The sequence below is a fragment of the Amblyomma maculatum genome, chromosome 1 (genome assembly GCF_055883805.1).
Source record: "Amblyomma maculatum isolate TAMU_Amacu chromosome 1, ASM5588380v1, whole genome shotgun sequence".
In the NCBI taxonomy this organism is placed as follows: Eukaryota; Metazoa; Arthropoda; class Arachnida; order Ixodida; family Ixodidae; genus Amblyomma; species Amblyomma maculatum.
In genome coordinates, this window is record NC_139344.1 from 7,531,441 (window position 1) to 7,556,479 (window position 25,039).

Consider the following 25,039-nt stretch of genomic DNA (forward strand, 5'->3'; position numbering starts at 1 on the left):
AACCAGAAAAAAAAAATGCTATGAGAAAAGGTAGTGCGAGCAAATGAAAAGGTTCGCTTCGTTTGTGCCCGGGAGCAAATTTTACCAATGCTCGAAAGGGCCAGAGATCGCGCCGCCGCCTGGCCGAAAACTATTCATACAAAGTAAAGGTGTGTGCTTCTAGCTCACAATATGGAGGAGGCCTTTGATTGCATGCCAATAGCTCATTTCCCCACTATACATGCTTGAGCACGCGCGTGAAATAGCCTCCTTTAACCGAAAAGGGTTCGACATCCGTAAAACGATGCGCAATTACCGCAAGGATCCTGATCAGGCGTTAAAAAAAAAAAAAGGAAAAGAAAGAAAACAGAAAAGCGCCATCTTATTTCGTTCTCCGCAGCCACATGACGTGTGAGCGCCGCTGCAGAGGGACTCCAAGACACGGCTTCATCCTCTTGGTTTGGTATGGGCTCACGGCTCACCTTCACGACAGGTGACTGTTTGGACTATAACTCTGCGGCGCACCCGCGCTGTTTTCCGACTGACCCGACCTAGAAATGCTGCTCGCAGGCATCTAGCCCTCCCCCAAGATCACGTGACAGCCAAATCCGCATTACAACGCCCCCGCAAGGTACTGCGCACGCTGGATTGGTCAGCATGTGGACGAGGGAGGTCTCGGTCGCTACGCAGTGCAAAAACAACGAAGCTTGAAACGGAATCAAACGGACACTTTACGGTGTTTTCGTGAGTAGCACGTAAGCAGGCTGAGCATGTGCAAGGGATCTTGCCGTCTCGAGGCTGCGCGCAGCATTCCCCTCATGGCGAAGCCGCCGCTGCTCGTGAAAGGTTTGCTTTATAGGGCTTAACGCCCCAAAGCGATGCAGGCTATGAGGGACGCCGCAGTGGAGGGCTTCGGAAATTTAGACCACCTATAGGGTTCTTAAACAGCACTGACACCGTACAGCACACAGATGCATTTGCGTTTCGCCGTCGCCGAAAAGCGGCCACTGCGGTTCATGGAAGGAGCTTCCGGAGGCGACCAACGGCCTCGGCAGCCACGTTGGGCGGATACGAATCGATGCGACAGGGCCGCCGGCGACCCGTTCGTGCCTGCCGAAGCGCCGAGCGGCTTATGCGCGACTCGGCACTCTGCATACATAGACACTGCCAGCTTATGCGCCGGCAACGTCTATATGGCACGCGGCGTGAAAGAAAAAAAAAAGGGATGCGCAAAGTACGCCAAATAAAGCGTAGCGCAACGAACCCCGCCGCGTGCGCCGACCGACGCCGGTGCACTGCAGTCTGCGACGCGCTTCTGTTTTTACGCCGAACACGTTCCTGCATTCGCGCTCTACGAATTTCACCGACGCGACCCATATATATCCGAGGCTAAGCCGGCGTCGCGGAGCATCGTATATGAATTACTGTTCGCGCGCGGCCCTTCGACCCATGGCCAGCCGCTAAGCCTAAAACGTAATGCAGTCATGCCACTACGTCACTGCGCGCGTATTACTCAAATAACTTGAGGCCAACCGCTGCGTTGCTGTAAAGGCTCGAAGAAAACAGACCTTAAACGCTTACTTGGTCCCTCGTGCGCATCATCTACATCAGCCTAGCCCACGATGCTATATATCTCTCCGATTAGCTATATACGTCATGTGCCAGCTGCGGGGCCTCATAACCGCGAACTGCCTTATCACTGCGGTGCCTTATAATCACTACGCACATGTGATTTTCTGCAGTCATCTCATACGCTCGCCCTCCCATGATCCACAACGTCCTACCACCCGAACCAAACTTCACTTCTCTAACAGGAACGTAGATCAGATTGAAAACGCTAACTCCTATACAGTCCAGCCTACGCGTTGTGAGACGATAAAAAGAAATATGACATCTGCTGTATAAGTAGGAAAGGTTGGTCGAGTAACTTGGACGGCACCCCTAGACTAGGGCGCCACTGTTGACTCGCGGACTTGCTTAACTAACTTCGGTGATCCGTTCAGGGTGCCGCTACAATGCCCAAATCATATACTGGCTATAGCGTGCCGTGCGGCGGCAGTTCCCCAGGGCTGACGCCGCTAGCAATGACTGCCACCAGTCGCATATTGAGGAAGCTGCACATACAGTAGGTGTGCTGAGGCATCATCCCCATTGTTATGTTCGTGGGAGCACCGTAAGCGAGGAACTTCTCAACCCTGTTGCTGGGTAGAGGCTGCTGGTTTATTGTACTTTTTGGAAGAGAGGGAAATATAGAAACGCGAACACTTGTGATGTGATGCATTGGTCGCGCACACGGTACGAGGAAGGTCGACTACCAAGGGACCGTACGGCTCGGATTTCCTTTCCACGCGCGTCGTCGCGGGCAGGGGGTGGTGGTGGTGGAAACGTTTATTGACTGATTGGAGTTTGGGAAAGGGACCCCTGCTGGTCTCTCCGAAGCGGCCGGCTCACGCGTGCGAAGGAGGCACTGGAGCTGGAGCCACTGGAGCGGCTTTGCGTCCGTTAGCTAGGAAGCGGGGTGGCTGTGCGTACACAACAATCATCATCGTAAATCAACCCACATTTGGTATAAAAGATTTTATATTTTATTTTTACATTTTCCCCGTGGCCTAAATTTAGAACTTAATAATTTCTCGCTATAAAAGGGAACGGTCACATCAGCCTCAACCGTCAGCAGACGATCTTGTTTAGCAGACGCTTTCTCTTGGGGAGACGATATCGCTTGTGCAGCTGGCGTTGCCGTGTGCATGAGTGGGTAATTTTGTCGGTGCATTAATTTCTCTGGTGCGTGTCTTATGTGATGTGGGTTCATTTGTGACATTGATTACTCGCCAAAATGCCGCATCGCAAGAAATACCAAGTGGCATTGCAAAGAACGCGAAAAACGGGCATGTTCAGTATTTATGGGCCAGGGTGGACCTCATTCTAGCCGCGGAAATGTGCCCTTGTTCATAGCCCCCCGTTGGCACTGCACGACTTGCAGATTGAGTACAGGCATTAAGCAAACAGATGGAAAACACGCGCGAAAGGGGACTCACGCGATTCGATCGAGAGCTGCTCGGTCGACTTCATGGCCGATACGCACGCTCCTAAAGCCGCTGTAAGAACCTTCCGCACACTCACTGTCAGCAGCGCCCCATTGCGGCAGCGGCTGCAGTCATGGCTTCCGGTGCAACCTCGGCGCGCTCCGTCGGTACACTAAGCGGTATTTTCAAGACACTGTGGTGTCGCTGCTCATGGCCACTTCCAATTGCTCATATTTCGGGTGAGACACTGTTAAGTGTTTTGGTCTGTCCGTGCATTCCCGTAATATATGGTAGAATGGGGCAAGCTCCACACCAGGGACATGCGTTTTGCCACTGGATAGGGCTAATCCTGCGTAGGAGGCTTTGTTTAGCATACGCGCTCGCTCGCTGGCTCGCTACCCGCAAGGAAGCAGGCTTTGCGTTGCCAGCGCGATTTTTTTTTTAGTGCGCTAAATTTTAGTCCAAAACGGTATTGCTATGCGCGTTTCTCCATGCTGCGGTGCTGTGTACACGTTTAAAGTTTTCTTCCTCGCTCGGTTAACGCGCGCGTCAGTTCAGAGTTTCTTTTCGCACCAGCGTGGATGCGGTTCAAGCAGAAAAACCACTCGGCAATGCAGAGTGTGGGCGGTTTCAAGCGTTTGTTTTCTGCCGGGTTGGTTTCGAAACGCTCCTCTTACACTGTGTAAATACTCTCTTATCATATACATGGCTTCGTCCCTTATATCACAGCAGGAACCTATTTACCGCCCTCGGGTAATACTTCAAGCGCCACGCCGAACGCAGCGAGACGACACTTTGACCCTGTATTCATATGTTTATAATCTGCGCAGCAAAGCTTTCGTAGCCGCGAAAGCAACTCAAGTACGTGGCGAGATCAAGAGGACTCGCGGATGGCCCGCTGCGTTATACGTTCTGATCGTGTGAATACTCCACGTCCGGACGGGCTCGTGAACTAGTTGTGACGAGACACCTGGCCTTATGGACCGTACGCAATCCGGACCGCCCTGTCTGCACCCATCTTTAACATCTTGCCTTCGCACTGTACACGGCCTGGAAATGTCTGCTCCTTCTTTATTTCGACCGGGATGTCATTAACATGCGTTTGCTCCCCCGCTCTGCTCACTTCTCGTCCCTTAACGTTACGCGCATCATTTTCCTTTCCATAGGTCAGTGCGCCTCAGTAGAAATAAAGTTCAAACCCATCTCTCGTTAGCCTCGATGTTTTTGCCCCATTGGTGAGTACCGGCAAGATACAGCGGTTATACACTTTCATCTTGAGGGATGCTGGAAAATTGACATTCATGATCTGAGGGTATCTTCGAAACGAACTTGACCTCTTCCTTATTCTCTTGGTTGTTTCGCGCTTGTGATCTGGATCAACCTGCCTCGGGCAGATGTATTCCTTTACCTCCTCCAACGTTTTGCTGCTATAGTAAACTGATGATCCCTTCATTGAATGTAGAACATATACTTTACTTCTCTATGTATTAATTCTGAACCCGCCGTTCTGCTTTACCTGCCAAAGTCGTTGACCTGATTTGCATTCTGTGCCTTCAGTCACTGGCGCCAGCAAATGGCAGGTTACTAAAGACGAATTGCTATCGATGAACTAAAGCGCTCAAATTTCGCGAATGAGCGAGACGAAGCCTAGAGACCGCACCGTCACAGTCCAATCAGTACTTAGGATCAGAATCCGAACCGTCCACTGAAACAACACTCCGGTTTCGTGGAGCATAAATAATAGCTCCGGGTCGCCAAAGGTTCATAAGGTATTCTCCATTAGCTTTTTTCACATAGAAATGACGGGAAAGAAATAGTACTTCCACTTCTCCCCAATGGAAATCTGTGAATACCGCATGCAGCACCGGGAACTGGAGAGATCGTGTTTCCCTGATTTGCACCTTAATTCTCTCAGAGATTTTATTATTTTATTACTTTTTATTACTTATTATTAATTGACATTCTAGTGGAAATCAAGAAGAAGAAATGGGCATGAGTGCGAAGAGAGGATAACCGATGGCTGCTTAGGGTAACAAACTGGATTCAAATGAAAGGAAAGCGTAGCAGGGGGCGGCAGAAAGTTAGGTGGGCGGATGAGGTTAAGAAGTTCGCAGGGGTCAAGTGGATGCAGCTAGCACAGAACCGGGTTAATTGGAGAAATGTGGGAGAGGCCTTCGCCCTGCAGTGGGTATAGTCAGGCTGATGATGATGACTATTTCATTAGATCTGATTACTTCAATAGGAGACAATGGCATGAGAAACTTCATGCCAACTGAGAAGTGAGATCATGGTCAGGGTATATGTGCACGAACGACGGGCGGCACACACTGAGCGAATAACAGACTTCCGAACCGGCCGTGAATCCGCGAAGCCTCTTCCGACCCTGACGCACTGCGCGCAGAAGCTTTTTCCCGATGTTCAAACTCGGAAAGACGAAGCCATGCAATCACAGAGGGCAGCCCGCGGAGAGGGAATCGATCCCCTTTCAGTCATTGCTGCCCTTCTCAGAAAACTGACAGCCGCGCAGTCCCGCTGGCGTGCGGGTAGCGCTGCAGCTTCGATCGCCGGTTCCCTTCCGTATATATAGCCGCGCTCCTTTCACCTGTTTTGACCCAGCGCTCCAGCAGCAAAAGTCACGCATACAAACATCACCGTTGACCATGCCAGCAATGGCGAGTATACACAGCAGTCGGCACGTCCGTTGACGTCCGGTGTATACGCGACGGACGGGCGGACCATAAAAGGCTGACCCGCGCAGAGGTCGATTAGTCGATCGATGCCGTCAAGGAATACTTGGTCGCTGACGCGGTGAACGCGAGAGCGCGACGGCAATATTTAAGAAATTTGCCCCCCCCCCCCCCCCCCCTCCCCGCAGCTCTTCCAAATTAGTTCTTCATTTCTTTTTTTTTTCTAGAAATTCAAATGGCAACTTCTGCAGCCGCATCTGCCAGCCCTCCTAGCTGCGAGGCTGTCCAAATGTGCTGTCCGCTTCCATCGAACAACGCGATACCGTAACGATTTTCTCCCCCCTCCCGGGTTCGATACAAAGACGTCCAACAATGCGTTCTTGTAACGGTCGAAGAGAAAAGGGGCGCGGAGACAAAGCGGGGTCCGGCGCTCCGCTTTCTTCCCCGTATACTGCAATGACGTTCACTGGTTCCCGTCTGCCCGAGAGGAGGAGGCGGAGTCAGCTTGTCGGACAGGAATTTGCCTACTGGGCGTGTACGAACCGTAGCGAGTGAAAGGTCGAAGCGAGTTGGGTCGACCCGTACACGACGCGCAGTCGCTGGACTGTGTCGGACGGATTTTCGATTCGACACGCTGGCGGCGTTGGCAACATGTGAACAAGTCTCACCTCGACCGGACAAAAGACGCGTGAGCGCGCTTAGCAAACGCTGAAGATCGAATATTCTAACGCGTCTTGTGCGCCGTTCGGGCACTGTATACAAGGCAACACTACAAGGCGGGAAGACTTCGTTCAAGCTGGACAATGGAGTGGTATGCAGAGCGGAGGCTATTAGGAACTGCTCAGAGCACGCCGCGTTCACATCGTTTCATAACGAAGAATAGGCCTTGTTTGGCAAAGTTCGAGAAGCAGCCCAAAGGACCATCCGGGAACAGCTTCGTCCGGAGGCGATTCAGCGGGGCGCACGGATTGCGGAGCGCACGGATTACGGCGCCAAGTTAGGCGCCGAAGCCACCACAAGGATATATTCTTTCCAAGATAACTGGATTCCGGAAGCAGTTGCCGGCGAACTACAGGCGTGAAACGGCGGCGACACAGACCTGATTTCACAGCGTGGCTTTTCAATGGTGGCTCCTTCTTGAAGGATATCCAAATAGATCCTAGAACAGATTTTGAAAATATGCAACGTCATTTTATAGGCTATCAGAATTTTTAAAACCCTATCGGACTTGGACGAGCCAGGCTTGTCACAAGCTCGCTGTCATTTTTGGCTCATGACGAGTTCAGCCCGTCCTGCGCTTTCTGGTACTACAGGTATACGGTTATAGGACGAGTAGAGCTCGTCTGATGCTTTTTTTTTTTCTTTTTTTGCCAAGAATATGAAGGGCAGATTGCTTTTGCTTAGCATGAACGGAGAAACTTGTCACCGCAAAAATTAACATGGCCGATCGCGACAGCGGCGATGCTACCGACTTGAGTGATACTGAAGACCACTACCTGTTTTGCTCCTGAAGTGAAGACCTCGTTAGAGAGGGCCTTGCTTGCAGTGAAACAGATGAAGACAGAGAAAAAGGCCGGAACCGACACGGGACTAGCTGTACGTGTCACGCTAAGTGATATGCTGCTTTAGAAGGAAACGCAAACGTGGTGCAGGTGGCGCAAGAAAGTACGTACGGCGTTCAATTTCGTGAACAGAAATTTTTGAGGGATTTTGTGAGCGTGACAAATATTTCATGACATTTATTGTTACTGCTTCGGAACCTCCTTTGCGTGCTTTGTTAGGTAAATTGAAATAACAGTACTTCCACAATACAAATAACTATATGGTGTTTTTTGTGCTTTACACCGACCTAAATACCATTTTCTTAAATACAATAAAATGAACCTTTGGTACATTTTATTTGAAAGAATGTTCTGTTAGGGGCCGGGTTAAAGCACCGCGATACGTATTAAGCAGAACATACCCTTCACCCCGCCCCAAAAGAGGCGCTCTAACCGATGGATGTTTCCTCGAATCACAGAATTAAGCTTCTCGTGAAGATCAAAATACTGCCGCGTGCGCTATATTTGCACACTAATGCAGTCGTTAACCAAGCGGCACCGTCATCTACAAACATGCGCAGTTTGTTTAGCGTGCTTTTTGTAGACTGTCAAGAAATGCAAACTCATCCGGGCTGTCTAGTTTGAGAAACAGTACTTGCGACTGCAAGTCGGACTACATATAAAACTTGCGGGAAATAAAAACATTCAATGTATAGCGCGCGTCTTTAAGGGGGATATATCCGGTTTTACAAAGCACATTTATAGCGACTTCTTAAGAACGTATCTTAGAAATAATGCAGCACACCTTCTCACACTCTTCTCTACAGTGCTCCCCAACTGTTAACGAACAGCCGCCTCTGCGAGAAAAAAAAAAAAAATCAGAAAACTCTGCTGATATGGGGAGCTTTCATGAAGCGATGCATGCTGGGTAACCTGCCATGATGTCGTCGTTGACAGCAGACGACGCAGCACGGCACTGCTACACAGCCTCGTCGGTCGCGTAGTGCGCGCAGACAATGCTGGCGCGCGATCGTACATCGACTACTGGCTCTTCATGATTCAAAAGAACGTCTGCACGAGGGCAAGAAGGCAAAGGGTTCATCTAGCGACGCCGACATGGCTCGCACGGGCCAACAGACGCGAGATCGATGCCAATCCGGGCAAGTATCAAACTATTCGCCAGAACTAGAAATCGTGAATGTCGGCGATGTCGACGGATGGCCACAGGTCCAGACGAAAAGTGCAGTTAGTCGTCTGCAACGTTTGTCGCCTGCGCGTAGCTTGAAAAGGTCCACATCGCACTGCTTTGAATTTCTTCATAGCGCGCCCGATTTTTTCGAGCACAGCGTCGATGCGTACGTTCCTCAGGAATCTGCCGACAATTGCACTCACGCAAGGACAGCGCACGAAAAGTCGCGTGTTTTCTCGGCGGACCGTCGAAAACGACAAACCACTTGCTCAATTCAGCCTGGCTGCGCTACCCGCCGTCTGCTGCCAGCGGCAACATCATGGCGGATTACCCGGCATGCATGGCTTCATGAAAGCGCCCTATAGTGTGTGTCTATGAGTCGCTCACCCTCATCATACCACATCTGGGAGCGACTCCCATGCGCGCGTACCGTGGTGTTTTAAAAATACCATCGCTTTTGAAATGACGTTTCATACTTTAAAAATCTCTCCACACTGTTCAGACAGGGCATACGTGTTTATTCTTCATGAAGGGACGGCTTTAAACACGCAATGTGAAATCACAAAATTACCCCGAAAGCTTTGATTTATACATATGTCTATATATGTAGGCGCTATAGCTATACTAGAACAGCGCCGACTGCAGTTTGCTTACGTCAGGGATCGGCACTGGTCTATACCTACAGGGGTGGTCATATTTTCCCTATTCCTTCATCACCAGAATGGTGGTGTAATGCTCTACCCTTTCCGAAAGCCAGCCAGGTTCTTCGGTTGACTGGCGTGTAAGGTTGCCTCGATTCTCCTATAGATTACCTCAGTAAATATTTTGTAGCAAACTGATCAGTAATTTTTCTCACGTCCATGACATATCCCCTATCTTAAGGACTAAGACAATGCTAGTGTCATTCCAAGATTACGGCACGCTCGAGTTACTGCATATACAGTGCGGCACATGTTTCAACTTTCCAGCGCAGCAGTCGAGACCCCATCACCCTTTAACAGATCAGCAGTTGCCTGATCCTCACCAGCTGCTCTGCTTGCTCTTTCTTTACCGGATGGGTCGCCGATTTCTCCGCAGCACAGCCTCTCTCATTAGCGTAACGACAATATCGGCTCGGCCAGAGATCGGTGGAAGGAAGAAGTCGCTCGTGGTAAAAGAGAAGGGGGCTCGTGCGAGGATGTTTAAGGCGTGAAAAAACTGTGCTGACACCGCTCCAACTGGACTTCCACGAGAACTGGGCTTCCACGAGGCATACTGACATCGCACAGCTCACCGGCATCTTTTTGCATTTCGCCTCCATCGTAACGGGGTCGCCGCCGCCGTCCTCGCGATCAGCGGCCAAACGTCACAGTGGCGGACTAAATGACAGAAGAAAATACTCCATCGTTATTATTATATAGCCGTCATTCAAACGAAAAACATACCATTGTGATACAGAAGTTATGCTGTTTCAAGAAAGTCGATGTCTTGAAAGCTTTGATAATAATAATTTAAAAAAGATTAAATATCTTCGCTAGTGCGAAGTCTAGGGAAAGTGATTGCAAGTGGTTCCGAGAGCGAGGAGTATTACTATCCCCATTTTGAGCCAGTAACAGCTCCTCTCGTCCGTAGAGGCTGCTCATTCAACTACACCAGATCTTGAAAGCGGCCGGGCCTGTCATAGCATGACGCCCTTCCTGAACACACAAGCTCGTATATAAAGTGTTGAAATGAAGGTAGAACTTCCCGGTGACGGGGTAAACACAGCTCTGGTTTAGGCGAGGGAGCTCACACAAATGCGATGACGGGACTGCGTTATGGTGAGCAAGCAGAGTTAGGTTGGTATACGATGTTTTCTTCAATGCGAGTCAACGTTCAACGGATATGGAACCATAGACATATAGCTTTCACCACGACGCTAGGGTTTCCTTTTCCCGCTCTAAACTATATTCATCAAAACGAATCGGCAGTTAACAACTTTCCTCGCGAACATCGCATGTGTACGTGTGTGTGTGTGTGTATATATATATATATATATATATATATATATATATATATATATGGTGCACTCAGTCGCTCAAACCACGACTGGGTGCACCACAATCGTGGTGCTCAAATGCGTTAGTCACGTGGTATTATTTGTATTTCGCGGGTATTCTTTTTAGCCTGCAGAAAAAGATACAAGTTGGACTTTCTTTATCGCAATTAATGAAATGGGGGTTTCTGAAAGTGCCCTACAACTTTCCAATTCACATTTTTGGTCTAAGGTAAATATTTAGTAAGTTAGAAAAATTAACATAATTAGCTAATTAAGTAATTAAGTAATTGCAAAAAAAAATTGCCTGTAGTGCGCATGCAACTGGTTTCACTAACCTACCTCAAATATATTATTTTGTAACACTTGGTTCAAGAAAATTTGCAGGAACAAGCTCTGAGGCGCGGCGGACACAATATGATGCGAGACAACTTGTAAGGAAGTCAAAGAACAGATAATTCATCAAAACACACAAATTAACTTTTAGTTGATGCAGTTGGGTAAAGTTAGTCCCAAAGGGGAGTTCGAAGCCGTGAGCAAGAGGATGCCATGTCAGTTCTTGAAACGAAGAATAACTCGTTTTCTAACCACGCGACGGGAACCCAACGCCTTCGTTGGTGTGTGTGTGTGTGTGTGTGTGTGTGTGTGTGTGTGTGTGTGTGTGTGTGTGTGTGTGTGTGTGTGTGTGTGTGTGTGTGTGTGTGTGTGTGTGTGTGTGTGTGTGTGTGTGTGTGTGTGTGTGTGTGTGTGTGTGTGTGTGTGTGTGTGTGTGTGTGTGTGTGTGTGTGTGTGTGTGTGTGTGTGTGTGTGTGTGTGTGTGTGTGTGTGTGTGTGTGTGTGTGTGTGTGTGTGTGTGTGTGTGTGTGTGTGTGTGTGTGTGTGTGTGTGTGTGTGTGTGTGTGTGTGTGTGTGTGTGTGTGTGTGTGTGTGTGTGTGTGTGTGTGTGTGTGTGTGTGTGTGTGTGTGTGTGTGTGTGTGTGTGTGTGTGTGTGTGTGTGTGTGTTTTCGTACGAAACCGAGACTGAGCGCACCGGACGCGCAGTAGTACAGCCAGGTACAGCTGCGACGTCCGATGATGAAGTGTGCAGGAGGCTACGGCGCCAAATTGAAACTGCCTGTTCTACTGTGGCATGTCATACACTTATTTTGCCCCGTCAAAAATAACGACCGTGCAGCTGGCAATGACTGGCCTTTCCCTCGAGGCAAAATAATGTAGTACATGACGAAGTACATGAGTGCTACAGCGCGAATTCCTAGCATACTTATCTATCGCTCGGAATAAAGCCAAATTTTAAAAACTTATATCGCTGCGCTGTTATCATTCTTTATTGTTCTCTCTCGCCACAAAAACCAAGAATTCAACCTCTATATATGGCCACACATCATTCCCGGTCTATTTCTCCGTGTAAGGTGAGACGTTTTTACGTGCATTTAAAAGCTACGATTCAGAAACTCCCCTGTAACGAGCATCGGTAACAATGCGCTTGCTTACTCTGCCGGGAGTGGCGACCAAAAAGGAGTCCACTCTCGCCTTCTGCCATTTATTGGCCCCCGTCTCAAGCGCCATCCTTTCTAATATGACGAACAACCAACTAGTCAAGCGTTGCTGAGCCCATAAAAGTTGCAGCGTATTCAACAGATAACCCTGAACACTTTGCGCCACCGCCAGTGCAGAACTCGTGCAAACGTAATAGCCCCGCTGTCGACAAACGTGGGAAAATTTGCTCCCGTATATAATATGGAGCACCTTACCTCACAAATATAACACTAACGGCCCAAAAACGAGAATTCGAGAGTGGCTTCAGCCTCCGCGGAATCGCAGCCCTATACATAAAAAACATTTATGGCCAATAACTTTCCTTAACACCTGAAGCTGCTTCCACAACGAGAACTCAGCCCCAGTGTCCTCAGTAAAAACGTTCCACCGCGTGACATAAGAGAACTTGAGTTGTAGGTAACACGCTTACAACTAAGTGATTTATTGTACTCAATTACAATTTTATGTAACCTTAAAGGAGTATAGACACGTACATTTTCTGTTCCGGTATTTTTGCTTTAATCGATCCACAGTGGTCCAAAACAGAGGGACTGCGACCCAAAAAGCCCCAGCACAGATCAATTAATTTGTTATCAGTGCATTTATCAGGACCAGTTTCGGTTTCGATCTCTCAGGACACAAGCGCGCGATGACGTCAAAGATACGAGAACGCCACACGAGCGCTCCCTACTGGCAAGGTTGGTGATCGCGTGAACACAAAATCTGAAGACGCATTCGGGTCGCGTTTTTCGTCTGCTTGCTGTCGCACGTGCACGAAAATATCGTCGTCGAGCAGCGCTTCAGCGTAGCATAATTAGTACTGCGACGTTGTTTTGCCCAGTAGCGTGGATGTTACTAACATTGCCGGGCACTTTAATCCCGACCCGCTCGCCTGCGACTCATGCGACGAAGCAGGAATCAGCAGCAGCCACGAAAGCTTGGTGGGTTGACGCGCAAGAAATGTCAACTGGTAGGAATGTTGAACAAAGGAACCGTGAAGATGCTGCTTTATCAGTCCGGTTGGCCAACGCTGTGAGCCAAGCTGTTCTAAAAAAAATGTTTTAGTAATGATGCGATCAGCCACCGTAACCCGTAAGCTCTCCCGATGGCTCCCGTGCTCACGCCTGTTCACGCGCTGATTGGTCCCGACGCGGCAGGCCTGCGTGCCGCCGTCCAAGCATGTGGCGCCATCTGGCGCAGTCAAGGCAATCTGGGTGCGTAAAGCCGTGGCCGCCGCGATCGGCTCCCAAGTCATAGCTGCCTTGGCATCCGCTATCGGTAATCTAGCTATCGCAGATCGCTGTTCATTCGCTTACATAGCTATTTGTACAAAGGACTATCAGTCACGATTAAATTGCGAGGATTATTCGGCCAATACGGAGGTCCTGGTAGAAATATTTACAGTGATACAAGCGAACTTTTTTTTTTTCGACAGCTGCTGCCCGGTGCGACGCACCTGATGTCAGCTAGCTCCGCTGCTGAAGGCGTCGCGCAAAGCAAGAAATTATTTTACGAGATGGGCTTGCCAGTAAAGCGGCGATAAACTCCGACGTTTTTTACAGCATTAGCTCGTTCGATGTGAAACCAGCTAGGGCTAGCGACGTCTAGGGTAGGCGGGGAGCGGCGCAGTATGTTCCCGGTGCGCCATCGACAGGCACCGTTGCCGTAAGCCCTGCACTTGTGCAGGCATGCTGTTGGGGCCTGAGTTTAGCAGGCAGTCTCCATACGTACACCGGTGAGGTAATTGTAACATGCACCAACGAAGAAGCCATCGAGTAAAGCGAGCAGAAGCGGAGTTCTTTCTCAGGGCACGGTCGGAAGCGGCGGCGGCGCTGTTCGAGTCCGGCCATGTGTCGTCACTGCTCTTTGCTTTGCCGACTCCACGTCACAGTTGTTTGATGACGTCATGTTGTTTACCTATGTACACGTTTTCGTCACAGAGATGTCGATGCCAATGGGTTTTGAAAAACGGAGTACTTGCCTGGCTTGTTTTTAAAATCAAATTAAAATATCTTCGCGGAAACGTGCGAGGTTGGGATTGCTTGGGGAGCATCTCTGTATAACCAGGAAAGCAATCGTATTCCTTCCGACGCTTCAAAAAATGGTGTCTATACTCCTTTAAGTAATTATTAGTTTTTCAAAAGGTAACGTTCCGGGTAATTACTTTTTCCCTGTAACCGATCAATCGCAATCCGTTACCTTTTCTTCCAAAAAACAAGATGCAACCAGTCGATCAACACTAAACCTTCAACCTGGCGGCAAACGTTATGCTAGCAGGGAACTTCCTCTCGTGACAAAGCGAGAACGGATCGGCCGCAGCGAAGCATTGTGCGCGATGTTTGGGCCCCGACCGGGTCCCCACCGACTCATATGCCAGTCACCGTCGTCCTGAGAAATACCTCCCCACCCCCACTGTCAGATGGCACCGCAGTTTACATTCAATTATACACCAAACTCGACAGCTTCCACACAGAGAAGGCAAAGTTTCTGCTGGAACCACAACCTTTATTGAGGTTATGATCTGGCGCGCAAAGTAACTCACACACTGTCCTGCAGCCCACGCAATGAGGAAGTGCTTAGTGTAACGACTGATCTACTAGAGTAAACGAAAGAAAATTAGTGATAACAGAGAAAAACAACTGCTCTTCAATAGTGGCAACATGAAACGAAACATCAAGCAATGAGGACCATAGTTAATTGTTGTCCGAGGAAATCTGTGCCACGACAGTAAAAGCTGGAGGGAAAGTAACGCAATGGTAACCGGCTACTTTCCTGCACTTGTTCTCTTGCTTTTTTTCAGAGGCTGTAATTGAACATTAATCAGTCAAATTTCTGATGGAGTCATTGTAGTCGTTTAACTATTTTCCGCAATTGTAACTTTATGCGCACGGAAGACGGGCTCTATTTCGTGCAAAGGCCTTTTGGTTTCCCACAGGCTTCGCCATTTCCCGGCAGACGCCCGAGCCTCTTCGAATGCAAGTCTTGAAGAGGAGCCGTCGCCAAGCCGCGACCGGAGCTCTTGGGGAGTCGCGCCGACAAAAGTCAGTCGCTGAGTGCGGGCCGCACTTGCGACATGCCAGGAGCCCACTGCGGTGGGGTGACGCCGCGCGCGCAGAGTGCGGCCGGGTATATTGAATGCAGAAACCGCGCCCGGAGCGCGCATCCCCGCCGAAGGAACCGTTAATTGCGGGCCGTCAAAAGAGAGGCAAGGGGGAGGCACACTGCATCACTGTGCGTCGCTCGCCGCCGTAATTATGCCTCGGAGGGCGCCGAAGCGCCGGCTGTCACTCACCGATGTTGGGGTGGTTCAGCTTTCGGCAGATCCTCGCCTCGCGCTCCAACTTCTGGAAGTCTGCGAAAGGAGAAACAAAGAGGAGTAAAATAAAGTAGGTCAGCACTGCTAGAATCCACCATAACTTCATTTCTTTTTTTTTAGTGCCCTGATACCGAGAAATCGAGTCAAATATCGCCAGTATTCTGTTTTCTAATAACTAGAAGTCTTTTTTTTTGTGAGTTTTATTAATTCTGCCCCGCTCGCACCGCCCATCTTCATTAATATGACCGTAAAAACAGGTGGTGGTGGTGGTGGTGGTGGTAATTCTACGGCCGTAAATAACAGGAGATGCAATGCAAGCCTCCATCGCACAAATATATAAGCATATAAGGACAGCAACTGGCATGACAACGACATACCTGAACGCTCTCTCAGGCGCGCCACTGACATGATTTATCATGACTGGATAGTCTATATCACGTGCGTAAAAGACAATAAATGTGACACCACGGACTACAGCTTGAAACCGCAGAAAGCGTGCTCGCAGTCCACTCTAACCGCTCACGATTTTATTAACAGCGAAATGATGCACTAAATTGTGTGCTTTAACGCACCGAACACATAAGCCTTGTATACATAAGCCCGGCGCTAGCGGGTCGAGTCAGAGGGAGCCGGTTGTCGGGCTGAGTCAGCCCGACCCTTCAGGGTTTACAAGAACCCGTTTCTGTCGGACCATGTCAGACCTATAGTTACTATATAGTAACTCCTATGCAGTCTATATGGTAACTCCTATATAGCCTACATAGTATCTCCTATATAGCCTTACTGGTATCTCCTGCATAGCCTACATAGTAACTCATATAGCCTACATAGAACTCATATAGCATACATAGTAGTAACTCATATAGCCTATATAGTAACTCCTATACAGCCTACATAGTAACTCATATCCACTCACCCCTTTCCCCCAGTGCAAGGTAGCAAACCAGTTTCTTTTACGGGTTAACCTCTCTGCCTTTCCTCCTCATCTTCCTCCTCCATACAGCCTACATAGGAACTCATATAGCCTATAGGAAGCTTGCATGAAGTGATGCATGCTGGGTAATCCGCCATGATGTCACTGGCAGCAGACGGCGAGCAGCGCAGCCAGGCTGAATTACAGTAGCTAGAACTGAGCAAGTGCCTTGTCGTTTTAGACGGTCCACCGAGCAAACACGCCGTTTTTCGTGCGCTGCCCTTACGTGCGTGAAATTGTCGGCAGATTCCTGAGGAACGTAGGCGTCGACGCTGTGCCCGAGAACTCGAGCGCGCTATGAAGAAATGCAAAGCAGTGCGACGCGGACCTGTTCAAGCTACGCGCGGACGACTGACCGCACTATGCGTCTGGACCTGGTCTCCCGTCGACATCACCGACATTCATGATTTCTAGCTCTGGCGAGTAGTTGGATTGGCGTCGACCTTACTTGTTGGCCGTGCAAGCCATTCGCGTCAGCGCCGCCAGAAGGATCATTTGCCTTCTCGCATTCGTGCAGACGTGTTTTTGGAATCGTGAAGAACCCGCAGTCGGCCTGTCCGGTCGCGCCAGCATCGTCTGCGAGGCTGTGTAGCAGTGTCGTGCTGCGTCATCTGCTGTCAACGACATCATCGTGGCGGATTACCCAGCAGGCATCGCTTCATGCAAGCTCCCTATATAGTAACTCTAGGCGGACCGAGATCGCCGCTACACCTTGCGTCGAGAAAGCGAACCACGCGCAGTCAGATGTGCAGGATCGAAGAGGAGGAATGCGCAGACGAACACCTCACGGTCCCGTCTCCTGCTGCTGCTCGACCAGCAAGGAGGCAAGAGAGGATGCTCCTGCCCAGCGAGTCGGGTCAGGTCGAGCAAACCTACTCTCTGCAGTTGAGCTGACTCAACTCGACTCGTCTGTCGTTTAGCTCGACATTCTAACGTATACATGAACCCGACAGCCGGTTTTCAAGCCGACTCGAAACGACTTTGTCGGGTTCGTATAAACCCCCTGGCAGGCTGTTCGAGACGACGCAGTGGAAACAACCTCCGGTTTTTATAGTGTGCGCTGGCAACGCACAGCCCACCAGCGTTTTTGTATTTCCCCTCCACCGAAATGTGGCTACCGCAGCCGGGACACGGTTCCGAGACTTTGGGTTGGGATCAATGGCCGAACGCCAAAGCCACTGAACTAACACAGCGGGTGAATGGGCAAAGGAATCAGCAGTCGTCCGCAGGTAAGCCCGAATTGCATCATCGCTTCCTCATCAATTTGAACACTAAGGCGTTTTCACGGGGAAAACAAAACTACGAAAGTTGCGCTCTGCACTGAAAGCTTAGAATAATACAGTTATATAATGAAAATATTCGAGGACACCGGACGGTCGTGTGCACTCGCCTTGCTGCGTCCCCTTATATTCATCACCGCCAAGAGGGCACATTCTCGTTTGCTACCTTAAAGGGCCGCTGAAAAGCTATTCGACAAGTTTAAAGAGGGCGAACGTACGCAATTTGCAGGCAAGGAATGAGAACTCTATTTGTGCTTGCATTTGGATTATTGATGCAATATCGCCGAATAAAGTGACGCAGGCGTTCAGACTTCTCCGCAGCGCACAGAACCGGGCTGAAGCTGCAACGATTAAAAAACGGCTCCTTGAAGAGAGAAGACCAACGCCACCGAACACATAGCTTATGAAGGGTTGTTTGGCAGCACTGGACGGCGCGTGACCGCATGTGGGCGAATACAGCCGAAATTAAAATTTGCCAACTCCTCCGCCACATTCAGGGGGAGCCTAAGCCATTAATGTGCGATTGCATTCCCGTTTTAAATGCTAGCGCGAAACTATAGTTCACATGCATTCCCTACAGAATCTGTACAGTTGAATCGTTTAACCTCATCCAAATTAGGTTCCATACACGTCACAAACGGCATGCCTGTTGCGCAGCGATAAAGGCATCGTTTTCGCCAGCTTCCCTTCCATCTCGCAATGCAAGGCAGATTGCTGCATACAGCTTCGGGAAGTCGGCGCGCGCAGACGTTTAGGCGAGGCTTCGCCCTCCGCCGTCAAAGCTAAGCCCCGTGGGAACATACCCCGCCAGCTCGTCTCGTTTAGCCTCGAAGCACATCCCCTGCCGTACCGTGGACGAACCCACTGTCTTCGGTGTGCCCTGGGCAGTGTTCGCGATCACAGGTCCGCGCGGCTAAATGAGCTGTCAGTCGCGAATAGACGCTGAAAACGTGATCACTTTCTTAATCCTACCCTGCACGGTTAAAAAGGGCTCTAACCGCAATTCATCTCGTAACAACACAGCTGATGCCCGTGCGAGTTGACTGCAACAGTGATAGCTTTGATTTATCGCGCAGTGGGCGGTCGTCTTTCGTTTCTTTTTTTCTTTTTTAAGCCAGGGTTGTTGCAGCGCGAGTGACCTCCTGCACATTTCTGCACCAAAAACGGCCATATCACAGGCAAAGTATGCAGAGTCCAGCATCTGACAACGCTTCCCGCGATATAAGCGCACCCAACTAAAATCGTGCACCAATCGAGATCCAGAAAGACAGCTCCGCCAAAAAAAAAAAAAGCATGGGAAAAGAATATGCTTTTAACAACAACAACAAAAAAAAAGAATGCAAGTGGCGAACAATGAAATCGCAAAAAAAAAACATTAAGTGAAAGCGAACAAAAAAAAACGCAAAATTCAGATCAAGCGGCAATTCGAAACTATGCTGCCATGAAAAAGCGAATGCAGCACGCGTTAACGGTACTCTCCCAACTGCCCTTCAGAGAGAGCTTTCTTGGATGGCCAGAGGGCGAAAGATTTAATCCGTCCAAAAGCGAGTAGAACAGACGGTGAAAAATGGAAAATATAAGCACTGACAGTCCGTACAGCACCCAGCGAACCGTAAGGAAAGACAGCGCTCACAGGTAGCACGCGCGCGAACACCCGTTCCAGGGTCTTACGCCTCCAAGCACACCAGCTATAACGTGTTCGGCGGCGAGGCCCCTAATCAAAGCATCGCTGAAACCGGGGCATCAATCTACCAGGTGGCGACACCTCGACCGGCCGCGATATTGAGGGGGCGGAGGGGTTGAAAGGCAGCGGCAGCAGGTATAGTGCACGCGCGACGAAAGGCGGGGGCCCCTGATTGAAACACGGGACAGACGGACGCGCACTCGCTGCCCCGCGCTAAAAGAAATAAACGAGCCGACGGAATGGGAGAAACGTGACTGCTCCCCGCGACACCAATTTCGGCTGGCCGACGACTTCATTTATTTACTGCGCCCAGGGCACGCGGATACCGCCTTAATTTATTTTATTCTCTCCCTCCTGTTATCGAGCGCCGACACGGGAACCAACCGCGGCGCAGGGGCGTTTTACGGAGGCAACCGCAAGCAAATAACACGCGGGTCCTCCGGGTGGCCGCAGGTCCGGACACGCACAGACGCGTCAAGGGTCGCACCCTAGCTACGGAGGCAGCCGCCATCACGTCCGCCACTGCGTCTAATGCCGAGCTTAATGCGTTGAGGAGCTAGCTGCTTGCACGCGCTGGGCAGAACAACGCCCGTCCTGCCCTTTTGTTCTTCGTTTTGTCAGCGCACCGCAGACGAAGCTCCCGCGTCGCTTCTTTCCAGGCTGATGAAGCCGGTCAACGAAGTCATGCAGCTGAAAAAACGAAATCGGATAGCATAGCCCACGCGCCCGCGCGTTACGGTGGTGCAGACAAAACCCGATCCCCAGACTCTGGTATGAAAGGGTCACATTGGCTTCGAAGAAAATGCGGCCCCTTAGCCTGAAAAGGCCGAGATTAAAACGAAGCCCGCTTCTCTCTTTCTCTAAAGGGGCTCCCGTCGCCTCTTTTTGTTTTGATGCAGACCACTTAACAGGGTGTCCGGTTGCCCAGTGATTCGCGTTTGTCCAACCCTACAACTATGTATGCCCTCCCCTTCACGTGGCACAAACTATACAATCTATGAGAACCGCAGACTCCGTGAAGACGGACTCAGGTGACAAACAGGTGTTCTGCCCACGACAATACAACGCATTCCACGTGCAGAACAGAGCACACTAGGCCAATTTAAATAAACCACAATTTTTTTTTATTATTATTATGAGCGCAGCGCTTTGGCGCCCGTTCTTGGGTTTCGCGTCGGCGTCATCTGCCTCGTAACCAGCTCCGCCCCGCTTTATCCCCCCCAGTTCGAGCTGGCGCTTCAGCAACTAAGCCTCGCAGGACAGGGGGGGGGGGGGGGGGGTACACTCAGCGGCGAACGATGGGGGCACGAGCGCGCGCAGCAACCGGAGAACACGAGGAAAGAAGGTGGCGGGGTGGCCGGAGGCAGCGCCAGCAGCCGCTGCCACCGCTAGCGAGTCAAGACAACGTAACTGCGTAGAACTGATTGATTTATAGGAAGGGAAAGGCGCGGTAACTGTCTCACTCGTTTTCTGCGGACACCTCAACCGCGCCGTAAGGGAAGGGATGAAGGTGGGAGTGAAAGTGGAAAGAGAGAAAGAGGAGCCGTAGTGGAGGGCTACAAAGTAATTTCGACCACCTGGGGATCTTTAACGTGCGCTGACATCGCACAGCACACGGACGCCTCTTCGTTTCGCCTCCATCGAAACGCAGCCGCCGAGGTCGGGTTCGAACCCGGGTACTCCGGCATTGAACCCGACCTCGGCGGCTGCGTTTCGATGGAGGCGAAACGGAGTGGCGTCCGTGTGCTGTGCGATGTCAGCGCACGTTAAAGATCCCCAGGTGGTCGAAATTGCTCCGTAGCCCTCCACTATGGCTCCTAGAACACCGTCGCCGCCGTGCAGAAAGAGGAGGAGCCCCCCCCCCCCATCCCCCCCTTTTTCCTGCGTGGAGGCGAGGGTGCTCTCCGGTTGCGTGCATGCCGTTCTCACTTGCTTCACTCGCTAGTGGCGTCAGCTCAGCGGCATTAGTCAGTCGCTGCTATCTGTTCGCCGCGTAACGCTCCTATGGACCTACGCGCTGCTTCCCACAATCTCCCGATAACTCAATTGCACTTCATTTCTCCGACCACGAAGCTTCTTTCATGACAGCCGAGAACTGTTAGTGGAGTGTTTCTTGAAGGAATACGTGTGAAAAATAAAAAAAAAAAGGTATGTAATTGTAAAGTCGTGAGCAAAAATGGTATACAACACTCAGCCGGTGGCGGAGGTCGAGAAAACTGCATGCCAACTTCACCTAGCAACAGCTATCTAAGTTCGAGACAATGGTGGCGGGGCCCCATTTTATCCACAGGCGTGTGTTACTGTCGCTGTCACTTACGCTGTGGCTTGATGGAATTTCGATGGAATTTTCTCGAGCTCTGTCACTGGCGCAGTGTTGTATACCACTTTTGCTCACGACTGTACATACGTGTCTTGCTCGAAATCTTTGCCTCAGTCTATCGAAAAGATGAAACAGCTGATGAGCTGCGCTCAAATTTCGCATTAGGAAGTAACGTAATCGTGGGCATTTCTTTTTTTTTTTTTTAGGAAAACAGAAGTAGCTCAAAAAATTGCAGAGGCTCAACTACCCTTGAACCAAGTTTCACGAACGTTAGCCGTTGGCCGTAGTCGCAGTCGCTGCTGCCACTTCGCTCATGGCTCGCTTCAGCGCTTAGTAAGCTTCTCGGCAACGGGATATATAGACTGGCTTCTGGTTGTTGGATGGTCTCGGCAGCCTGTATGGCAAGGCTGCGGTCTGTATTTAGCGAGACGGCGTACGTGTATGGCGTATTTACACAGGCCAAATGAAGGAGCGGCGAAGATGGATCATGGAACTTGATGAAGCCGACGATGTTTAATGCACAACGCGAGAGTGTGTTGCAGTTTTACGGCGCGTGAGTACGTGGCGCCGTCTGTGGAGCGCATGTGGTACTAGGTCCAGGAATAACTCGAAATCGCAAAATGAACACAGCAGAGCTAACGCTCCAAAAGCTTGTTACTTTACATCTTCAAAGACGAACGAGTTCCAAAGAGGCTGTGAATTAGCAGCACTTCATTGCGCTATAGTGTGTGGACGCCCAGGACTGGATAGCTAGTTATATGATTTTTTTTTTTCTTGCGCATATGCGACTGTGGTTATCATGCGCCAAGCACAAGGTTAGATAATTTCATAAGGGCCTAGAGTTGTGATATTCATATTCGATTTAAAACATTCAAGTTTCATCAAAAACGTACAAACAAGAGAAAAATCGATGAGTGCTTGTTCGAATAAATTTGCGATGCAGGATGAAATGGAATGCGTTCATTGTAAAATTTAGTAAAACATTTTTTACGTTCCTAGAGTTGAAAGCATGAGATTAAAATATTGTTACATTTTACGATTTTACGACAAGTGACTCCAGTGACATACGAAATTGCGCCCTTGCATCCCGCACGCCATACCTCTACACCACGCACCGAGACTGTCCATCACGCCTCAAGCCGTACTACACGGACCCTGGTTTGGGCGCTAGTACGCTACGGGACGGTGCTTTTCAGCCGGCGAGGTAGTGCTACATTAGGCGCGGTGCATGCACTGATATGCGCATAAGGAAGGAAGAAGAATAATCTCGTGAGTTTTGGACAAGACGTCCTAACAGTGTCGACTGGTGCCTACAGAAAACGCCTGTTTCTTGAAAGCCTTGTCTTCCGTGTCCGTTCTCTGCAATCCCAACCTGAACTACCCCGTAACAATATGATTAACTGTCAGCTCCTAGAACTGGACACTGACGACTCAGCAGCTCAGTTAAAAAAGGCTCCGTAAGCAGTCTTTCAAGAATGAAAATATCTGGCCGTTTCTGTCACACGAGACTTCAAGCATTGGAGAGATTGTCTAGGCATCACAACTATAAAAATAGGACGCATATGCCAGCATCAGTTTTTGGCATGGATAGCGACTACATCCGGCCACTTTTCTCCTCCAGATTCTGACTGTATGCAGGGCCACCTTATAAATTTTACAGACCCCCTGGACTAACAGCGAATGCAGAAAGTGAGATTTTACTCCGAAATCAGTTTCGGTCACGAGGTCTTGCACATCCGAGTGGAATAATTACTTCCTGGTTGTTTCCGTAGCAAAGTTGAGAACGGCTTCCACCTATTATACACCAGGAGGAAAGCTACTCAGAAAAAAAAAAATGATTTGTTTGTGACACTTAATACACTGTAATATATAGAATAATAGAATACAATGAAGTATGAACATGCCATTTCATGTTCATACTTTATTCCCTCTCGTGCTGCGCACGGGGACGCCTAATCCCTGCTCCTAAGTGCGCAAAAGCCGCGCGCAGAGGCACCTTTCCGAGGCCCACTCTGCAGCAGCAGCAGCAGCAGCGCTCGGTGGCCTTCGCCAATACAGGTACGTTCGTCATGGCAACTGCTGCGGCAGACAGCAGCCGAAGTTGATGAAAGAGGCCCGCTTAAAGAGAACCAGGGCCCGTGCGCGCATACATTTGCCCGGCGGCGACACTGACAACAATGGCGGCGTCACGTGCGCTGTTCAGACCCCCGCCGCACTTGCCCGCGCCGGCCTTCGCGCGGAAGAAGCACACCACCCGCAGTGCGCCGAACCTCATTATGTGGTACCCGCACACAACGAGCGATCAGGCGCGCTGCGAGCCCGCACCGCTGCAGCAGCCGAAGGACCGCCGCTGCGACAGCCGGATTCCCGAATGAGCAGTTGTATCCCACACCGGTCGGAAGCCGCTCGTCGCAGTGCGTACGCCTACACTGGCGGCCGAGGAAGAGAGTTCGATCAGAAGGCGACAGTGGAACTCCATGGAGAAGAAAGGCAGGGGCCGAAAAATATATACGCCGAGAAACCGGGAAGCGATTTCACAGCTGGAAATGGGGCGAGGGTCAACTGAGGCCGTGCAATGATGCATCTTCTGAGCTTCTATGGTAAAGACAAAAAAAAAATGCTGATTATTTAGCATTTTCGGTGCTTCGAACAACTAAAATGTGCTATTTATTCATAAGCAGGCAGCGGCAACCGCTTTGAAACATTGGGAGAATAGGGAGGGAGGGTGGATGTCTCTGCGTCGAGTATAGTGGAAGTCCTTGTAGCACTAACAAGCAACGAACAGCCACCCCAGATGAGCAACACACGCTTATTTGTGGCGCAGAAAACTGACGCAAAGCCGTGAAGAATCCCTGCCACCCACAGGCAAAAGAGCTCCAAGTTGCGACGTGGAAAGCCGAAAGGAATGTTTGGCTATAACCCTGGTTGCGTGTACAGGAGGCTTCGCTTCAGTGTAAAGGCCGATGCAATGGGCCGATTGCACAGAAGGAAGCCTCACGCTCGGTCCAACGTTGTGCAAGGGCGACGTCTATCTATATCGTTCACCATGCACAGGAGTAGTAGCGTGTGTAGCGTAGACTAAAACGAACACAGTCTGGTGATCGACGTTCGAAAAGCGAAATAACATCGTACAAACGGCACATGAGTACATATAAAAGACACCTCACAGGACAGCCAAGGCAGCCGTCAAAGGCGCGAAGATAAACAAGCGGAAACGGTGTAATTGGAAATCGAGAAATGGCAATGGAGAAAAACAGACATGTGCGCATGCGAATGAACGCGTGTCCCGATACAGGTGCACGAAGCGGAATCCAGGCGGTGCTAAAACCATTTGAAGACCAGGTTCGCTTGATGTGAAACGCGGGGAATCGGCAAGCCATAAGGGGAAAAAAATGCCGACTTTAATTTACAGCGAAGGCGCACGCCCGAACACACAAGTTAACGCCAGCGCCCAAGTTAAATATCATAATTCAAACTCGCTTAATTCGAACTT

General features: G+C 50.1%; 1 protein-coding gene across 21 annotated transcripts in view; it reads right to left on the reverse strand.

Moving 5' to 3' along the window:
- The window catches only part of CaMKII (Calcium/calmodulin-dependent protein kinase II), a 196,973-nt gene that overhangs the window by 96,391 nt on the left and 75,543 nt on the right, over nucleotides 1-25,039 (reverse strand). For all 21 annotated transcript variants that reach the window (XM_084587670.1, XM_084587665.1, XM_084587671.1 and 18 more), the window contains exon 3: nucleotides 15,266-15,325. In XM_084587670.1, coding sequence (XP_084443796.1) covers nucleotides 15,266-15,325 — 60 coding nt within the window. The remainder of the gene's footprint in view (nucleotides 1-15,265; nucleotides 15,326-25,039) is intronic.